This window comes from Penaeus monodon, chromosome 38 (genome assembly GCF_015228065.2).
Source record: "Penaeus monodon isolate SGIC_2016 chromosome 38, NSTDA_Pmon_1, whole genome shotgun sequence".
Classification (NCBI taxonomy): domain Eukaryota; kingdom Metazoa; phylum Arthropoda; class Malacostraca; order Decapoda; family Penaeidae; genus Penaeus; species Penaeus monodon.
The window spans coordinates 20,482,243-20,499,742 of NC_051423.1; the positions used below are offsets into that span (position 1 = coordinate 20,482,243).

The following is a 17,500-nucleotide window of genomic DNA, read 5'->3' on the forward strand; positions in this document are numbered from 1 at the left end:
CCATAAAGTCTCACTTTTTCTGGCACTCTAACAATCACTCTTAACACAGCCATCTTCACTATTTCTCTGTGGGGAAAAAGGGTTCTAGGCATTAAGAGATCCTGAACACAGTTGGGTTTGGTTGAATTTTGGTAATTTTTCAGCATCACTCTGCAATCAGTGGCATATTGTTTGGGACATAATCCTTGCAAGACGGAAATCACTAGTAGAACAGAGCAAGCCAGTTCAACAGTAAATTTAAAGAAGTTCTGAAAAAAATAATCAAATTAGAAAAACAATCTAGGACAGATCTCAGGACACACTGAAATGCAATGGAGTAGCAAACCTTTAATTACTCAGAGGAGGAAAAGGCATTTGTCAAGGATGGAGGAAGGATCGAAGGTGCTACAAGGGGTAAATTTTGTGATAGAAATGTGGTAAGACTTATTGATGAAGGATCTGTCAGCAAGGGAAATGAGGATAAGTGTTCTAAGGATGAAGATTGGACTTCACAAGGGGATGTGAGGGTAAATGTCACCACCAAGATTAAAGTTTTGTTCTGCCTCTATCTCATGACATTTAATTCATTTTATCTATATATAATATAAAATGCTTGGGTTCATGATCAAGTGAGCCATGTGACAGCTTGTATCATAAAATAGATTTGTATATTTATTTGTTGTTGTTGAAGCTGAATCCAGTCTTGCAATAGACAGCTAAGTAAGACTGAAAATGTGATACACTTATACCATGTATTCTGTAAAAATTAAAAAAGAACATGTGCTCGCCTTTTCAGCTATACTTCGGAGAACTACCAGTGGAAGCTCATGCCTCCCTGCGGGCTTCCATGCTAGAGCACTTATGCCACATCACTGAGCATACGTACCAGGGCATAGCAACACAATTGTGTGTGGCCCTGGCTGATCTAGCCCTTCACATGGCATCATGGGAGGACCCTATAGGTAATGTTGGCACTATTTGGGCTAGAGTGTGCGAGTGAGTGAGTGAGTTAGTGTGTGAGTGAGTGAGTGAGTTAGTGTGTGAGTGAGTGAGTGAGTTAGTGTGTGAATTAGTGTGTGAGTAAGTGAGTGAGCGAGCGAGTGAGCGAGTTACTGTGAGAGTGAACAAGTTAGTGTGTGAGTGAACGTGTTAGTGTGTGAGTGAACGTGTTAGTGTGTGAGTGAGCAAGTTAGTGTGTGTGTGTGTCTGTGTGTCCGTGTGTCTAGTTATACTTGTATATTTATATATCCAATATAACTAAGTTTATTTTCCCCCCTTTTTATTTTCAGGTGACTTGATTTCTCAGTTGGGGCCAGGAGCCAGCTCTCCAAACTTGGTACCTTTACTTGAAGTCCTCATAGCACTCCCAGAAGAATTACACTCCAGGCAGCTACGACTAGGTCTCAATAGGAGAAAGCAACTAGATGAATACTTTCGAAGGAAAGTTCCTAGTATTATAGAATTACTGGTAAGGCCAAAAATCTATGGTGGTTTATGTTTATGTTATGTTCTTAAAAATTGCTTCTCCCTCCCACTTTTTATGGTCTATATTTTTTTGTTGCTGTTATTGTTATTGTTATTGTTATTATTTATTATTATTATTATTATTATTATTATTTTTTTTTTCATTCTCTATCTATCTCTCTGTTTCTCTCTGTTTCTCTCTCTCTCTCTCTCTCTCTCTCTCTCTCTCTCTCTCTCTCTCTCCCTCTCCCTCTCCCTCTCCCTCTCCCTCTCCCTCTCCCTCTCTCTCCCTCTCTCTCTGTCTCTCTCTCTCTCTTTCGTCTCTCTCTCTCTCTCTTCTCTCTCCTTGTCTCTCTCTCTCCTCTCTTGTCTCTCTCTCTCTCTCTTTGTCTCTCTCTCTCTCTTTCTTCCTCTGCTCTCTCTCTTCTTCTCTCTCTGTCTCTCTCTCTCTCTCTCTCTCTCTCTCTCTCTCTCTCTCTCTCTCTCTCTCTCTCTCTCTCTCTCTCTCTCTCTCTCTTTGTCTCTCTCTCTCTCTCTTTGTCTCTCTCTCTCTCTCTTTGTCTCTCTCTCCTCTCTCTTTGTCTCCCCCTCTCTTTCTCTCTCTTCTTCCTTCTCTCCTCTCTCTCCCCTCTCTTTGTCTCCCCTCTCTTTTTCTCTCTCTCTTTGTCTCTCTTTTTTCTCTCTCTCTCTCTCTCTTTGTCTCTCTCTCTCTCTTTGTCTCTCTCTCTCTCTATCTCTCTCTCTCTCTCTCTCTCTCTAAAATAAAAATAAATGCTTTAATAACAGACCTTGTTGTTTGGGCTTATTGTAAAAAAAATGTTATTTTCCTCAGCATGTTGCAGTGGGTACTGAAGGAGCGAGCAAAGAGAGCACCCATCTAAAAGCATTGAGGTGTCTTGCTTCCTGGTTTAATATCCACACTGAAAAGTGGGTAATGCTCACTAACACCTGCCTTGTTAACGACATTCTTAGTGTTGTACGTAATCCACAAGTGTCTCCAAGGTAAGTCTAGCAATGTTTTTCCTTTTTCATGGTTGTTTGTAAATTTCTTGGAGGTAGAAGATTGTATTTATATTGCTGTCTTCTAATGAATATTTTGATAATTGCTGTAACAGATTCTATATTTACACCCATCTGTTCACCCCAGCTGAAGCTAGTGAAGCAATTTGAATTTTGGAACTTCCACCTAATGAGCTATTTACATTACATAGTATTTTGCGTACAGTGTAAATTATGCAATATCTGATAGTTAAGGGTCTCTGTGTATGATTGTAATACCTTGTGTACAGTGTAGATTATGTATTATCTCAGTGATTTATGTACAGCATAGGTAATGTATTATCTGAATTTTTGAGGGCTTTATTTTTTGACTGCAACCATAGAGTTTGGGGTCAGTATACTTAACCAGATATATTCCTTGTGGCTTCTTCAGAAGCTGTTTGCAGTGATTATCTCTCTGCAGTGTATCTGCCACCCAGTTCATTCATATTTCAAGAGAAATATTCCTCTGGGTTTACAAATTTTGTCTTTCTCTCTCATCTAGAAAGCTTGTTAATGGATTTTTTCCTCTTTTTAATGGAACTTATGAGGAAAGGATGTATGATAAGTATTAGAAGAAAAATGATAAGTAACAGCTAAGATTTTTCCCCAACAGAGTTGCTTTAGTAAGATATTGAATCAAATTAATAGAAATCTAATTATTTTTAAGAGCAATCTTATCTTTAGAATTCAGAATTTAACCTCTTTTTGGCAGAGCTTGTGTTTGCAAAGCATTAGGTATGAAATAAGGTTTAAGAAAATTAACACAGAAGAATGTTTTAATTAGGTGAAAGTAGAATGTGTGGCCATAAAATCTTATTTGTAATCATATCAGTAATTAAACCTTTTTTGAATACAGTTTATCACAAACAGAAAGATTGATAATCAGTTTTCCCATTGCACACCCTCTCCTAGAAAGAACTAATGCAAAGAAATGGAAATTTTCAGGTTACATGAAATTGCGACGGATTGCATATGTTCCGCCATGATCATGCTAGAGGCAGAGCGTATCCAGCCACTTGCCGAGGTCTTATTTGCAGGCGTCCTGCAGCTTGGTGAACCTTATCACTTAGCAGTAGCATTGGAAGATCTAAATGCCATCACCAACTATGCCAGGTGAGTGTTATTGTGTTCTGTTGACTCTTTCATTTTATTATTTTTTATGTATTTTATTTTGTTTGTTTATATATATTTATTTACTTTGTGTGTCTGTTTTTCTGTCTACAAATTTTCCTCCTCCTCCTCCTCCTCTCCTCCTCCTCCTCCTCCTCCTCCTCCTCCTCCTCCTCCTCCTCCTCCTCCTCCTCCTCCTCCTCCTCCTCCTCCTCCTCCTCCTCCTCCTCCTCCTCCTCCTCCTCCTCCTCCTCCTCCTCCTCCTCCTCCTCTGTAGTCTCATGGATAAGTTTTATACATACTCTTCACTAATTCAGAGTATTGAACATTCATTGTTGCTTTGGATATATTTTAGAATTGTATGCGTTGAGAATATGCTCGCATCACTTGTGGGAAGATTATCTAATGTTATTTCTAGATATCATGATTTTTTTCCTTACTCTCTTACAGAATTTTCTCTGAACTTGGAGAAACACTGGTCGAGGTGATGGTCGATCAGCCAGGGCAAGGGATGGGATCTCTTCAGGTTCTGCATCTGCTTCTCACATGTATTGGACATCATGACTGGGAGGTGAGATTTGGCCTGGACAATTGTGTAAATAGTCTTTTCATATACTGTTTCTTTCATTTTGATATTTTAAGTGTTCTTTAGTCAGCTTGTTATTTCCTTTTCTTATCTGAATTATACTTAGTCAACTTTTTTTTCATCTTTCCCTAATTGTTAGTATTGGTATTACTCCAGGTCTTTTTATGTTTTTCTAGGTCTAATTCTTATTCTAGGTATTATTATTATTATTCCTGCTGTGGTTATAATATTTATTAGACATTATCTTACAGTTCCACCATCCGAAGTATAATCTTGCTCAATTATCTTATGGAAAAATGAAATACAACTATCTATATGTTTGCCATCAATATTGCTGTATATAATATTTATCTGATATTTGCTTTCTTGCAGGTTGCCGAGATCACCTTTAACTTTTGGTACAAATTATCAGAAGTATTGTATCGGAAGAATTGTGACAATGTGAATGAACAGTTCAAGCCCTATGTTGAGCGTCTGATAGAAGCCTTGTACCGGCACTGTCAAATTGAACCCGACCATGTGAGTATTGTTTACATGTTGTGAATCTCTCTCTGAAAGCTTTTTCTTAAGCTTGCTGCAGTAGTTAGAGGTCAAGTTACGTGCTTCTGTGTCACAAAAGGTTATATTAATTGGTTTATACTTGTTTCTTGCAGGAGAATATTTTGTTACAACAAGACGATTTCTATGAATTCCGGGAGCGTGTACAGGAACTGATCAAGGATGTAGTATTCATATGTGGGTCGAAGCCATGTTTCCAGCAGATGTCGAATATATTGCAAGCCCCAGACGTCACGAAAAGTTGGAATCTTCTCGAAGCTGCTCTCTTCATAATGCAAAGTGTTGCAAAGAACCTTGTCCCGTAAGTGTTTTCACAAGCTTCTTGATTTTGCAATAAAATGTATGTAAAAGACTATAATCAGTTTTGATCTAGACTCTAAAAAAGTAAGGTGGTTGAGCAATGCATGGAATTCAATGGTGTAGTGATCTTGGTGAAGGAAAAAGAAATGGTTTGATCATAAGAGAAAAACAAAACTGGAAAAAAAATCTCAAAAAATAAACGTTAGCTTGATTTTGGTAGATATCTTGAATATATTTATGTAGAAGGGACTGTTGAAAAAAAATATATGCAATAAACCATATTATTTGTAATAAACTTTCACGATGATTATTAATATGATGTATTTTTAGGAAAGTACACATAATTATTAGAGTTGGTGAAAGCACACATGGAGTACATTAATTGCATATTAATTTAGAGGTAATAGTAATAAATTCATATGTGCAGGTTATGTACATGTTTTGTTTTACAGTTTACATTCAGAACAAATTTCTATTATGATTTTTCTGGTAATTTAGCCTTCAGGTTTGCAGGTGGTTGAGATTTTGTAAAGCTCAAGGTCTGAATAATGTGGTATTGGTATTTGCTGCAGTAATAAACTTGATGATTGTTATAGCTTGTTAGAATTGGGCTTAGTGTTTGTTGGTTGTGGAACTATTAGAATCCTGTTGAATATGAATATATGATATATTATTTTGAAAGTAGTCAGAATTATTAGAGAAATAGATTTCTTAGCTTAATACAGCGTGTTCTTTTTCCCTCCCCTCTCTGTCAGAAGGATTGACAGTAATCTAATGGTACAATCTCATCCCAGGGAGGAGAATGAGGTGGTCCCACCTATTTTAGAAGCCGTTTTAAAGCAGCCAGATGAAGTGCACATGCAAGTGGCATTTACGTCGGTCCAGCTGCTAGCAGAATTGAATGAGTGGATTGCCTGTCACCCGGATGTTCTTCCTCTTGTTCTTCAGTTCCTCACCAAAAGGCTACACAATAAACATCTGGCCACGGTTGCAGCTAAGGTGTGCATTCATTTCTGTCTTGTTAAACTTGCTTCCAGATTTTTTGTTTGTTTGAGAGAGAGAAAAAAAAAAAGGGTTTTGTTGCCTTATTAATCCCTCAGTGACGGTATAAGAAATCTCTTTTGGTGTCATAGACTCCGGTAAATTTCTGGCAACTGTCCAGCTGCTGGGAGTGGTAAGATCCGCTACATGTAGTGGACTCTCACTCCCAGCAACACTGTAGCACGTTGCCACAGTTATAGCCATACCCAGCAGATAAAGCAGTTTGTTGTGATGGCTGTACACATAACACGGCAATAACAGGTTAAAAGAGGTCAAAATATGTTTGTATATGTAAATCATATTCAGTAATTATAATATTTCAATTAATATATTACTCACCTATGAATTTTATTTGCAGGCCTTAGATGCAATATGTCAGAGTTGTCGCGACCATATCGAGCAGCATTTTGAAGGACTGATGCAAATCATAGAATCTCTCGATTCATTTAGCATTAGCAATGAAGCTGTTGTAGGACTTCTGAAAGGTGTTGCATCAATACTTGGTAGATTTCCGCCGGAGAGAATAAAAACGGATATGAAAAAGTTATGTTTATCTCAAGTTAGAAATTTGCAAAAACTAATGGAGGTAAGTTTGAAAGTGTTTGTATACAACCTCAACTTGAAGTCTTTTTATTTTTTTTTTTATTATTATTTATTTTATTGTTATGCATTTTTAAAAAATACCTTGTAAGATTTCTGGGCATGAAGAGAGAGAGAGTGAGTGAGTGAGTGAGTGAGTGTGTGTGTGTGTGTGTGTGTGAGTGTGTGTGAGTGTGTGTGTGTGAGTGTGAGTGTGAGTGTGAGTGTGTGTGTGTGTGTGTGTGTGTGTGTGTAAGTATATGTATATGTATATATGTGTGTGTTGTTGTATATATATATATATGTATATGTATATGTGTATATATGTGTGTGTGTGTGTGTGTGTGTGTGTGTGTGTGTGTGTGTGTGTGTGTAAGTATATGTATATGTATATATGTGTGTGTGTGTGTGTTGTATATATATATGTATATGTATATGTGTATATATGTGTGTGTGTGTGTGTGTGTGTGTGTGTATCTATCCTTTGTCCATTTTTACTTTATTACTCTCACTGAGACTATAATGCATTGTAATCACTATTACAGGAAAATGCTCCAATAGAAAAGAATACGAAAACTGACCCTGTAGTGTGGCTGGATCGGCTAGCGGCAATCTTTAGAAATGTAAATCCCATTGTACAGAATGGGGAGCAACACCCATGTCAAGAGGTTGTAATGGAGGTCAGTTTGCAATGTATTTTTGGTTTGGGTGAATTATAGTTGTCGATTCATTTGCTAGTGCAGACTTATTGTTTGATTTTATTATTGAATTTCATTGTTTGTTTGTGTCTTTGTTGTTAATTTTCAGAATTTATTTACTAGTTGACTTTTTTTGTTACTTTATTTCTAGTGGATTTTTATTTTGTTTATTCAGTTGAGTTAATTATTTATAGATTTATTTTATCAATGTATTTACTTTTTTCCAGGTGTGGCCTACTCTCTCCATGACTTTCCAAAGGTATAGCTCAGATTTACGGGTAATGGAACATTGCTGTCGTAGTTTACGGTTTGCAGTGCGTTGCGTCCATCAACAGTCAGCACCGCTATTGTCGCCTCTTGTAGAACAGGTGGGAAGTTATTTATATTCCTTTTGGATTTCTGAGTTTGTGTGCTTTAAAAAAATATAAATATATATTTGTGAGTATTGATAGCTAAAGTCTGATTACAGTATGCACTAAATGCTGATCTGTTTTGTATGTGGACTAATAATAACTTTTCTTCCAGATTGTAGGGTTATATGCAACTCATGGCCACAGCTGTTTCTTGTACCTGGGTAGCATTTTAGTGGATGAATATGCAGGAGAACCTGGTTGTGTTATAGGGCTGCTTGCCATGCTGGAAGCCTTTACACAACCAACTTTTGTGCTCCTTACTCAACCAAGTGGATTTAGGAATCATCCTGACACCGTTGATGACTGGTTCAGATTATGTGCCAGGTAAGTTGTGTAGAGTAAAGTGTAAAGGTGAAGAAAAGTGTAGCAGTATTAATATAGCTTTGCATATACAGGTAGAGGACAAGAGAGTGCAAATTGTATTAATGCAAGATACAACTTCATTCACAGGTTCTTGCAACGGGCTCCAGTTGCATTCCTGCAGTGTTCTGCCTTAAATACTATTCTTGAATGTGGTCTTCAGGCTTGTATGCTTGATCACAAAGTAAGTAGAAATCATTCAGCCTTTCTGAGTTTTCATATAATTTTTTGAATTACATGAGTTCGATAAAATTATAATTTTTTTAATTCATGATATTTTGATATTTCTAGGATGCAAATGCAGCTGTGCTAAAGTTCTTCCAAGACCTGGTAGAAGCTGGGAGGAAACATGAAGATCGACCAGACTTTGAAACTAGACGAACGCTTGTTGTAAATATTTTCAACACTCACGGAGAGAATCTAGTTAGCAACCTAATTACTGCAGCTATCTTCATCCTCCCGCAGTACATGCACCATGATGTGGCTGAAACATTTTACCAGGTTTGTATTTACCTTTTAAACAGGGGTCTCTCTAATCTTACTACTCTGGAGCCAGACTCGGGTCAGGAATTATGACCTCTTTTGGTAAGATAAGGAGGTAAGGAGCTATTTATGTGTAGAGACTTAAGTGTCTAGAGTACTAGAGCGAACACTGGATTTCCCCTGCAGTATTGGTTAAAAGCATAAGTTTAAATTGTAAAAATATGCTACAAGGAAGTAATTCTGTCTGAACCGTAGTAGAATACATTTTGTCTTATCATTATTCATATTTCGATATGTATATATGGATATGTACATGCAACCCCCCCCCCACACACACACACACACACATGTTATTCATATGAATTATTTCCCTAATTTTCCTTTTGAACAGATTATGCAGTTTGACCGTCCAAAATTCTGCCTGTGGTTGGAAGCTAAGTTGAAAGTCCTACCAACAAAGAACTCTGGAGGTGTTGAGGCTGTAACGCAAGCTCAGCTGGTGGAGTTCCACAAGGCTGTCACACAGGCAGAGCGCACCAAGGAGATCACGCGAGCACTCGTAGAATTCTCAAGGTTCTTCAGCTGACATGATAAACGCATTAGTTGAAGGAACTGTTGGAGAGAGAGCAGCGGATGTTGAAATTGATGGAAATGTGATTTGATTAGGTAATAAGGGACACGTGACAACTTTTATACTACTTGACGAGACAGCGTTTGGGTGGCTGTGAAATGCAACAGCCAAGCATAAGAAACGTTCCGGGGATGCAAGTCGGATATTTATAGACAGGGTGAACTTTTGAGTTTGTTCATGCAAGAGGTTTTTGATGAGTGAAAGAAGAAAGTTCAGAGAATGTTCATCTTGGAAAAAAAATGATTTGGAAGAAGATTTTGAATGGGCATCATTCAGTAATTCTGGATTCATTGATATATATATTGCCAAAAACAAAATATTTATTTTATGTTTTGACATTTTTTCAAACCATGCATTACTAACCTACATGCAATGCATCACAACAAGAACTGAAAGAAATGTGCAGAGTGAAGATTAGTAGGAATTTTCTCATTTCTTTTCCTTTTTTTCATTTCTCCTTTAATAGTACCCTGTTATGATATACTGAAGAATGAATGAACTTAGATTAATGCTGTCCCTGCAAGCGAGTGTGTTCATGAACAGATGCTTGGGTAATATACTTTGTAAAAATGTAGAGTTGATTTTATATTATTTTCTGAGTTATTGTGCAGAAATTGTTACTTGTTAATTTTATGAAGGGGCATTTGCTGGATTCCAGGTAAAGGCACTGCTTCTTTCTTGTGATACTTGACAAACAGAATCTGATTCTGTCTGATATAGAGCGCGTGCCGGTTCCCTTGGTGGTGTATGGATATCCCAAGTGTAAAGAGGTGTGAAAGTTGGTACATGAAAGTATCTTCAGTTTATTATTTGATGTGCATGACAGTTTTGTATATCCATATATATGACATCACCTCATCTCAGGCCAGGTAGATTGTTATTTTTTTTTATTTTTTTTTAATGTATTTGAGTAATGCACCATTCCTCTTTATTTTCCACTGGATATTGATAAAGCTACCTGGTTGAGAATGACGGAAGGGTTTTCAAAGAAGTTAGAAATCGTTGAAGGGTTGGCAGAGAAGCCACAAACCTTGTACTTCAGGTCTCCGAAAGAACTTGTACACCATTGTGCATCAAGTAATCGACATAAAAAAGGGAATAATATTACAGCAGCTTCTTGCTCAAGGACACAGTTTAGCTAGTGTGTCTAATATATGTGTTATCTTGGCAGTGTTATCCAAAGGTAAGAAGAGTGAATCAGGTTCAGCCTTTTTTTTTTTTTTTTTTTTTTTTTTTTTTCTTTCTTTCTTTTTTTTTTTTTTGTCATGTCTACTCTTGGTGGTGATGCTGTTGAGGTCTATCCCCCCCACTGTCCCCTCCACTCATGACTGCTACCTATGTTTTTGTTACTTGTGGTAAATACAGTCATAATTTCCTTGTAAGTGTGTGTTTAAACTTGTTCCTCCCAAGCTAGCAGAACTTTTTTTTTTTTCACTGAGAGAATACAAGGACAGATATCTTGTTATAACCATAAGTAATAGGTTGTGAAGAAAATTTGTTATAGGTTCATTTTCACCAGACTGTAGTCAGGTTATAGCATTACATTTGAGTATTATTAGTTGTCTGATTGGGTAAAATATTTATTTTCAGAGAATTGAAGAAAAAGATAATTAGGTAATTCAATTTTATATTTTCTACCACGTTTTTGGGGAGTGCAATAATTCTTATTATAATATAACCCCTAATCGGTATCACCGTACATCTTTTACTCAGTAATGTAGAATATTTAATTCATCCAAAAAGCGAGGGTTTAGCACACCACACCTTTATTGTTAGAGGCCACAGTAGGAGTGCTTTACTTCCATTCTGAAAGGAGTGGGTTGGTTTTGCTTGACTGGTTTCGCAAGCTCATACATAGCCAGTTATCTGAGAGCTCATGTGCAATATCTTGAATTGTAGAATGTGTTCTATAGATTTCTAAAGTACAAAAAATACCTGATATACATAATATCAGACTTACCTTAGTCTGAGTGAAGGTATCCTTAGATTTACTGTGTACTTGTCATGCAGACATAACAGTCTCATATACTCATTAAGTTATTATATTGTTGCTCTTCATATGTATCACTGGATCCTAGTGTATACTGCATGTATAAGTATATCGAGACATTATAAATGGGAACATTGTTGAAGTAAGACCTCATGAGATGCACACTGCTTAAATTGTTAAAACCTTGCAACGTGTGATAGGTACAAGTGAGAAAAATTCAAGTGAAGCATTTCATCCACATTTCCTCGACAGTCGTTCTTCAGTAAGGAAAAAAAAAAAAAAACAGATAAGAAGTATGGCCTAGTCGACATCACACTTCATCTCAACAGATTCACAGTATAATTTGAAAAGAGAAAAAAATAGGTGAATGACCATCTGTTTTCTTTTCGGAAGTCAAAAATCTCTCTTGCACCTCGTCTTCTGCGTCATCTATTCGTCATAAAGAGGATTTCACTGCACGTCACTCACTCCATAGATGATATACTTCACTGACAATGGATTCCAAGTTGCTGCCTCAAGATGGCCCTACATCATCTTCAAATTGAAATTATTATTTTTTATTTTATTTATTTATGATTTTAGAATGATAATTCATGAAAATAAAAAGTGATTAAAATTCAGGATATTATTATCAGTGAATCTGCATCGATGATTGGTGGGTGTTACTAATCTCTCTTATTTATTATTTTACGGAATTATCTCAGCGTTAAAGAACAAATGTTCTAGCTGGCTGAGGAAAAAGAGAGAAATGATAAGAGATACGAAGTGAGAGATGAAATGAGATGGCTTGCTTAAAAGATTAAACATAGCCCTACCAGTACAGTATTCTCAGAAAGTGAAGGGTTTTTTATTAACTTAACAAAATGTAGTTTTAGTTTAGTTTTAGAAGTAAATGTTCAAATGTATTAATGACAGATGTTGAGGACAAGAAGCATGGTGTAGAAAGTCATACCTACTTTCTTTTGCAAAGATTGGCTTTCCCGAAGCAATTCAATTCACACCTTTATTAGATTTAAACACCTTTATAACTTTTAAAGTACGTCCATATTACTGCAAAACATGTCAAACACACATCGGAGACCATATGGCATGCATATCACAGACTGAAAACATGTTAACGACGAAATGATAGTCTATAAATAGTTTTATAACTTTTCATACATTTGTTAATTACTAATCCTCTTGCGGTCTTGGAATTACTTCAGGTTTGTTTTTATATGAATACGATACAGTCCTCAATGTGAGTTTTTATATGTTGTACTGTAGTGTGGACGCATCTCAAGACAGCTTATACATATATAATATACATATACAGTACGTACATTTTTCTCTCAAAAGGTCAAACATGAAGTTCAGTGGATGTATTTTCACTGAGTTTCATGTTTTCTCATATAGTCATCAGAGAAGAAAACTACTTTCTATGTTATTCTGGACAATTGAAGCGTTTTTATTTATTGTTTAATAAGACTTTATCACTTAGGACCTGACACACAAACGGAGAGGGTTGACCTGACCCTTTTTGGAGACCAGGGTGGCCGTAGCTTACCATACACAGTAACAACTAATAGTGATGAACACTAACACAAACACAGTAACGCGTACTCAAAGATAAAAGGAAAGCGGTCACAATAAGAAAAGAAACAATATCGTGACGTTTCGAACTCTTCACGAGTTCCACTCCAGACAAATAACCGAAACTGATGATACAGGGTTCGAAACGTTACGATATTGTTTCTTTTCTTATTGTGTCTTCCTTTTCAACTAATAGTGAACAAAATCCTTCCTTCTTGCAAAAAAAAAAAAAAAAAAAAAAAAAAAAAACCATTCAGATTTAATTAAAACTACAGTCGAAATCCATTGGAATTATCTCGGCATTGATTAAATTTTCTAAGCAATAAAGCCCTAGATCAAATTCCCACAGGTGTGTCACACCACATAAAAGAGTTGGTAGAGAATGAATTTTTGGGGGCATCCAATACGCCCATCTATTGTATGCCTTCAAGAGACCTTTCTTACACATCCTCCAATACCAATCCCCAATTATCATTTTGTCTCTTCCCCACATTCCCTTTATGTCTCGTCCATACTTACCTCTGCTTTCCCCCACCTATCCTCCCTTCACCGACCTCCCAACCTATCAGACATCCTTACAGAATCCCACACTTTCTGTTTCAACAACCTACTCTCTTTCCTCATACATACCCTCCATCTAATCTAACTCCTTACCACACCCGACTCTAACCCTTTCACTCACCAATTCCTTTGCCCAGCTTAGACAACTAATCACTAACTCAACCACCCTTCCCTAACATTAACTATAGTGCTACATGACCTTAGATGTCTTGCACATTTATCTTGCTTTTAACCATTAACCATTCTCCCTTTCTCCTTTTCCATTCTTCCGTAACCCTGTCCCCAATTCCTGTGATGTGAAAGCCCAGTTGAAAGGATGAGTTGGTGCCATGGGGGTACGGTATTTCCTTGGTTCATTGCTCCCCTCCCCCCCACACACACGTTGTTGCTATGGGGGTTTAGGAGGCGGAGACTGAGGCCCAGTGTTGGGATCTTGGACTTCATCCTTCGCCTCAACTAATTTTGCAGTCTTTTTCATCTCCCCCTTTCATCCCTTCTCTTCTACACCCCCTTCTGTCCACTTATCCAAATCGTGAACTCCTGTTTACCCTTTTCGCCAAAATACTTTACCATAACGCTGTGTAACCTTAGAAGCCTGGCACATTTATTTGTTTTGACTTAACCATTCCGGAAATCCACAAACATTGCCTTACTTGAAAAAAAAAAAAAACTGGGGGCTTTGTTCCAAGCCCCAACCTATCGCTACATTTCGTATACGCCGTTCGACGCGGCAGAAAAATGTCATTAGGTAAATGAAATTGTCTAACCCTTAGCCCACATGGGGACTCTGAGGGGTAGATCTTTTATCTTCCCCACATATTTCAGGCATACTATGGCCAGCAAGTCTCCTAAAATCTAACTCCTCTGGTTTATTGACCACGACTCCGACCACTGTTACTACAACTCCCTCCTCGACACTCTATGTCAACCCGAATCAATCCCCCAAGTTATGACTCGGCCTTCAAAAGATAACTCTTCCTCATTCCCAATATCCCTCACCCCTTATACAGAATCGTCTTATTATAGGTCTTCAACCTTATTGCCCTTCCCCCACAATACTATCTTACTCCACACCACTCCCTCTTCCTCACGTCCTCGTCCCTCTGCAATTTCCACCTCTACAAACCTTTTGAGTACTCTGTTTAGCCCAGCCAACTTTGATCGATTTTTGTAATTCCTTTTACACTCGTGGCAGGCCCCTTGCTCTGACAATACCCTTATCTTCCAACAATGTCTTTAAAAAAAGTGGGCAAAGTTTCCTGCCACAGCCATCCCGATCGTTCACGCCTTGTCACAATTACATCTGCACTATTACTCTGTTCCTGCTCAACCAATCCTCTCTTAATACTTGTACCGGAACAGTTTCCAAACTCTCCGGCTGATTGCCCTGTCTACAACAATGATTGGTCAGACTGAAAACGACTTACCTGCCTTGTTGGCAATGATGCAGTATCAGTACAGTGCTACACTATCCCCCCCCCCCCCGACACCGCCAAACCCACCAATATTGCCAACATTACTTTTCGTAGTCATGACCTACCCCATGAGGTCCATACAAGCGTTGGATCTTGCCCTGTCAGATCATATCGACCGAAGCTCTATTAAGATCAGCTGTCAAAATTCGGTTTCCTCAGTTACCTCCTCTACATCTGTTCCTACAGTCTGGCGTAGAGTTCATAAACTATCAGGGAAACATTCCCCTCACCCTGTCAATGTCCTTCATATCCGTAATACTTTCATCTTTGATCCTTTCCAAAGTTGCTAATGAACTTGGTGCATATTTCAGCTTGTTCTGTCCATCCGTACAACACAAAACTGACAGTTTTTGCTGGATATCCAGCCCCACTGGGATCCTCGGGAATGAACAGGCAGATACATTAGCACGCTCTGCCTCTTTGTCCACATCCCATCAACTCATATTTTTCACATATACACCACCAGCCTCTGACTGTTACCCTCACTTCAAGACCCTCCTCTTCACCCGCTGGCAGTCTTTCTGATCTAGCCTTACCACTAGTAAACGACATACCATACAACCTTCCATCTCCCCTTGGTCAATCCCATTCCATCAAAATAGACGCTGGGAAACTGCTCTTGCCTATTTACGCATTGGACACACTCGCCCAACACATTCCTATTTTTCGTTCACTGTCTGTTGGAAAGGGGTTGCTTCTTCATCCCGGCTTTAGTGAGGAGGCCCCGACAGTCTTGGATCGACTTTTTTTTATTTCGGTGGCATGTTCAAGTTCAGTGCTCCCCTGACCAGCCTGTGGGCGGTCCAGCAGTCGGGAGAAGCAGTTGTAGCACGAGCATGTTCTGGACGTGTTGTTGTATCTTGTATCACATGCTGTCTTGTCCTTAAGGGCATACAGGCTGTCTCGTGCTCGTCTACCATCTTGAACATCTTGTAGATGTCATGAACCTAACATAATTAGGTTCATAACGCTGTAATTACCTGATACAAGGAGCTGTTCGTCTCTCGGGACTCCTGGTACCAACTCGGTCTTGCAATGTTCTAAGATGATTTCTTTGTTAGTTTCCTTTAGTGGGTTCGACCGCCGAGGGGCGAGTCTGCTAAACACAGTAAGGTGGCCAGGTGCCAATAGCAAAAATTGTGGGTAGACAATACTCTACTAAAAAGCTTGTCCCATTGCCGAGGCTGCTTTCCTGCTACCTTGTGTTCAGAAAGAGAATTACCACTGGTCCACAGGTCATCTACGTACAGGCTTGTACAATAACACCCAGTAATCAGTACCACTTCATGTACTGACACAGCTGATTCTGGATCTACGCGGGAAGAGTTTTTAATTGGAAAATCACTACTCCGCGGATGTCCCACTCGCGGCCTAGCAAACACATTACATTTGCTTCGCCACTGGGACTGGATGGGTGTTTGTTGAGATAGCAGTGATGAACTGAATCTGAATCTGAATCAGTGCAGAAAGAGTTTATAGTAGGGAAAAACACTGCTCTGCGGTTGTCCCACCCGACCTGGGTAGCCTCTATCCAGTGCCGGAAGAAGCGAAATGAGTGCTGACCTCAAAATTACAGTAAGTGACCCAAGAATTCTGCACACCAACACTCCTGCTGCGATGCGTTCCTTAACACTCACTGACACCGCCGTGGGTGTTGGGTCTGCAAGAGATCTCTTCCACTGACAGCAGGGAATAAATTTTGACAAGCAGAAAGGATGAGAATCCCGAAACTCACAGAGGGTAAGATCCGTTATTTACCTTCTGGATTAGTCTCTCTCTCTCTCTCTCTCTCTCTCTCTCTCTCTCTCTCTCTCTCTCTCTCTCTCTCTCTCTCTCTCTCTCTCTCTCTCTCTCTCTCTCTCTCTCTCTCTGAGTGTGAGTGCGAGCATGAGTATGAGTATTAGCATGAGTATGCGTATGCGTACGAGAATGAGTATGAATGTGAGTGTGAGTGTACGTGTAAGTGTAAGTGTCATTGTCAGTGTGTCAGCGTGTGTGTGTGTGTGTGTGTGTGTGTGTGTGTGTGTGTGTGTGTGTGTGTGTGTGTGTGTGTGTGTCTGTATGTGTGTGAATAGAATAAAGACTTTTCAAGGCATCTCTGGGAATATTCATAACAGCAAACCATTGATTTTCTAATATTGTCAAATGTTACACAAACAGAAAACAAATTAAATAATAATGATCATATTTATGATAATGATAAATTACAAAAATAAAACAGTAAAGCTAAAATATGGCAATAATAATGACAATAACAATAATATTAAAAGTGATAATGATAATACAATAAGTACTTTCATGAATAATACATAAACAGTTCTAAAATTGCATCGGATTCATAGATTTAATAATCCACGAACGCCGTATCAATCCTCCATGTTTACTAATTCAAGATTACATAAAAAAGAAACTTAAACTTCAATTCTTATATCCAAATAATATCTATCCACCATAAACTAATATATAATACAAAAAATATACATTGTTTTATTTTCTATTAAATATATTATTAAAATATACTCCGTAATTAAAAATAAACTGGAATTATACAACATAACGCAAGGAGGAAAAAGTGTAACAGCTGACCAACAAACAACACATTGAAACAGACGAATCTTCTTTCAGAAAAGAAATAGTAATATATATATATATATAATTA

At 38.1% G+C, this 17,500-nt stretch overlaps 2 protein-coding genes across 6 annotated transcripts in view; both read left to right on the plus strand.

The window, feature by feature from the left end:
* The window catches only part of LOC119596611 (transportin-3-like), a 19,575-nt gene extending 7,726 nt beyond the window's left edge, over positions 1–11,849 (plus strand). Inside the window, exons 3-18 of one of the 4 annotated variants that reach the window (XM_037945947.1) lie at positions 144–506; positions 776–941; positions 1,269–1,447; positions 2,276–2,445; positions 3,430–3,597; positions 4,045–4,165; positions 4,553–4,699; positions 4,834–5,039; positions 5,794–6,037; positions 6,438–6,665; positions 7,204–7,338; positions 7,584–7,724; positions 7,882–8,093; positions 8,220–8,313; positions 8,421–8,630; positions 9,004–9,661. In XM_037945947.1, the coding sequence (XP_037801875.1) occupies positions 827–941; positions 1,269–1,447; positions 2,276–2,445; positions 3,430–3,597; positions 4,045–4,165; positions 4,553–4,699; positions 4,834–5,039; positions 5,794–6,037; positions 6,438–6,665; positions 7,204–7,338; positions 7,584–7,724; positions 7,882–8,093; positions 8,220–8,313; positions 8,421–8,630; positions 9,004–9,198 (2,565 nt within the window). In that variant the 5' untranslated portion in view covers positions 144–506; positions 776–826 and the 3' untranslated portion in view covers positions 9,199–9,661. Of the gene's footprint in view, positions 1–143; positions 507–775; positions 942–1,268; positions 1,448–2,275; positions 2,446–3,429; positions 3,598–4,044; positions 4,166–4,552; positions 4,700–4,833; positions 5,040–5,793; positions 6,038–6,437; positions 6,666–7,203; positions 7,339–7,583; positions 7,725–7,881; positions 8,094–8,219; positions 8,314–8,420; positions 8,631–9,003 lie in introns of all 4 variants that reach the window. The other 3 variants (XM_037945945.1, XM_037945946.1, XM_037945944.1) reach the window with 3 other exon arrangements.
* Positions 11,850–17,423: 5,574 nt separating this feature from the next.
* The window catches only part of LOC119596612, a 10,825-nt gene continuing 10,748 nt past the window's right edge, over positions 17,424–17,500 (plus strand). For both annotated transcript variants that reach the window (XM_037945948.1, XM_037945949.1), the window contains exon 1: positions 17,424–17,500. This exon is cut by the window's right edge. The gene's annotated coding sequence lies outside the window, so the exon portion shown is untranslated.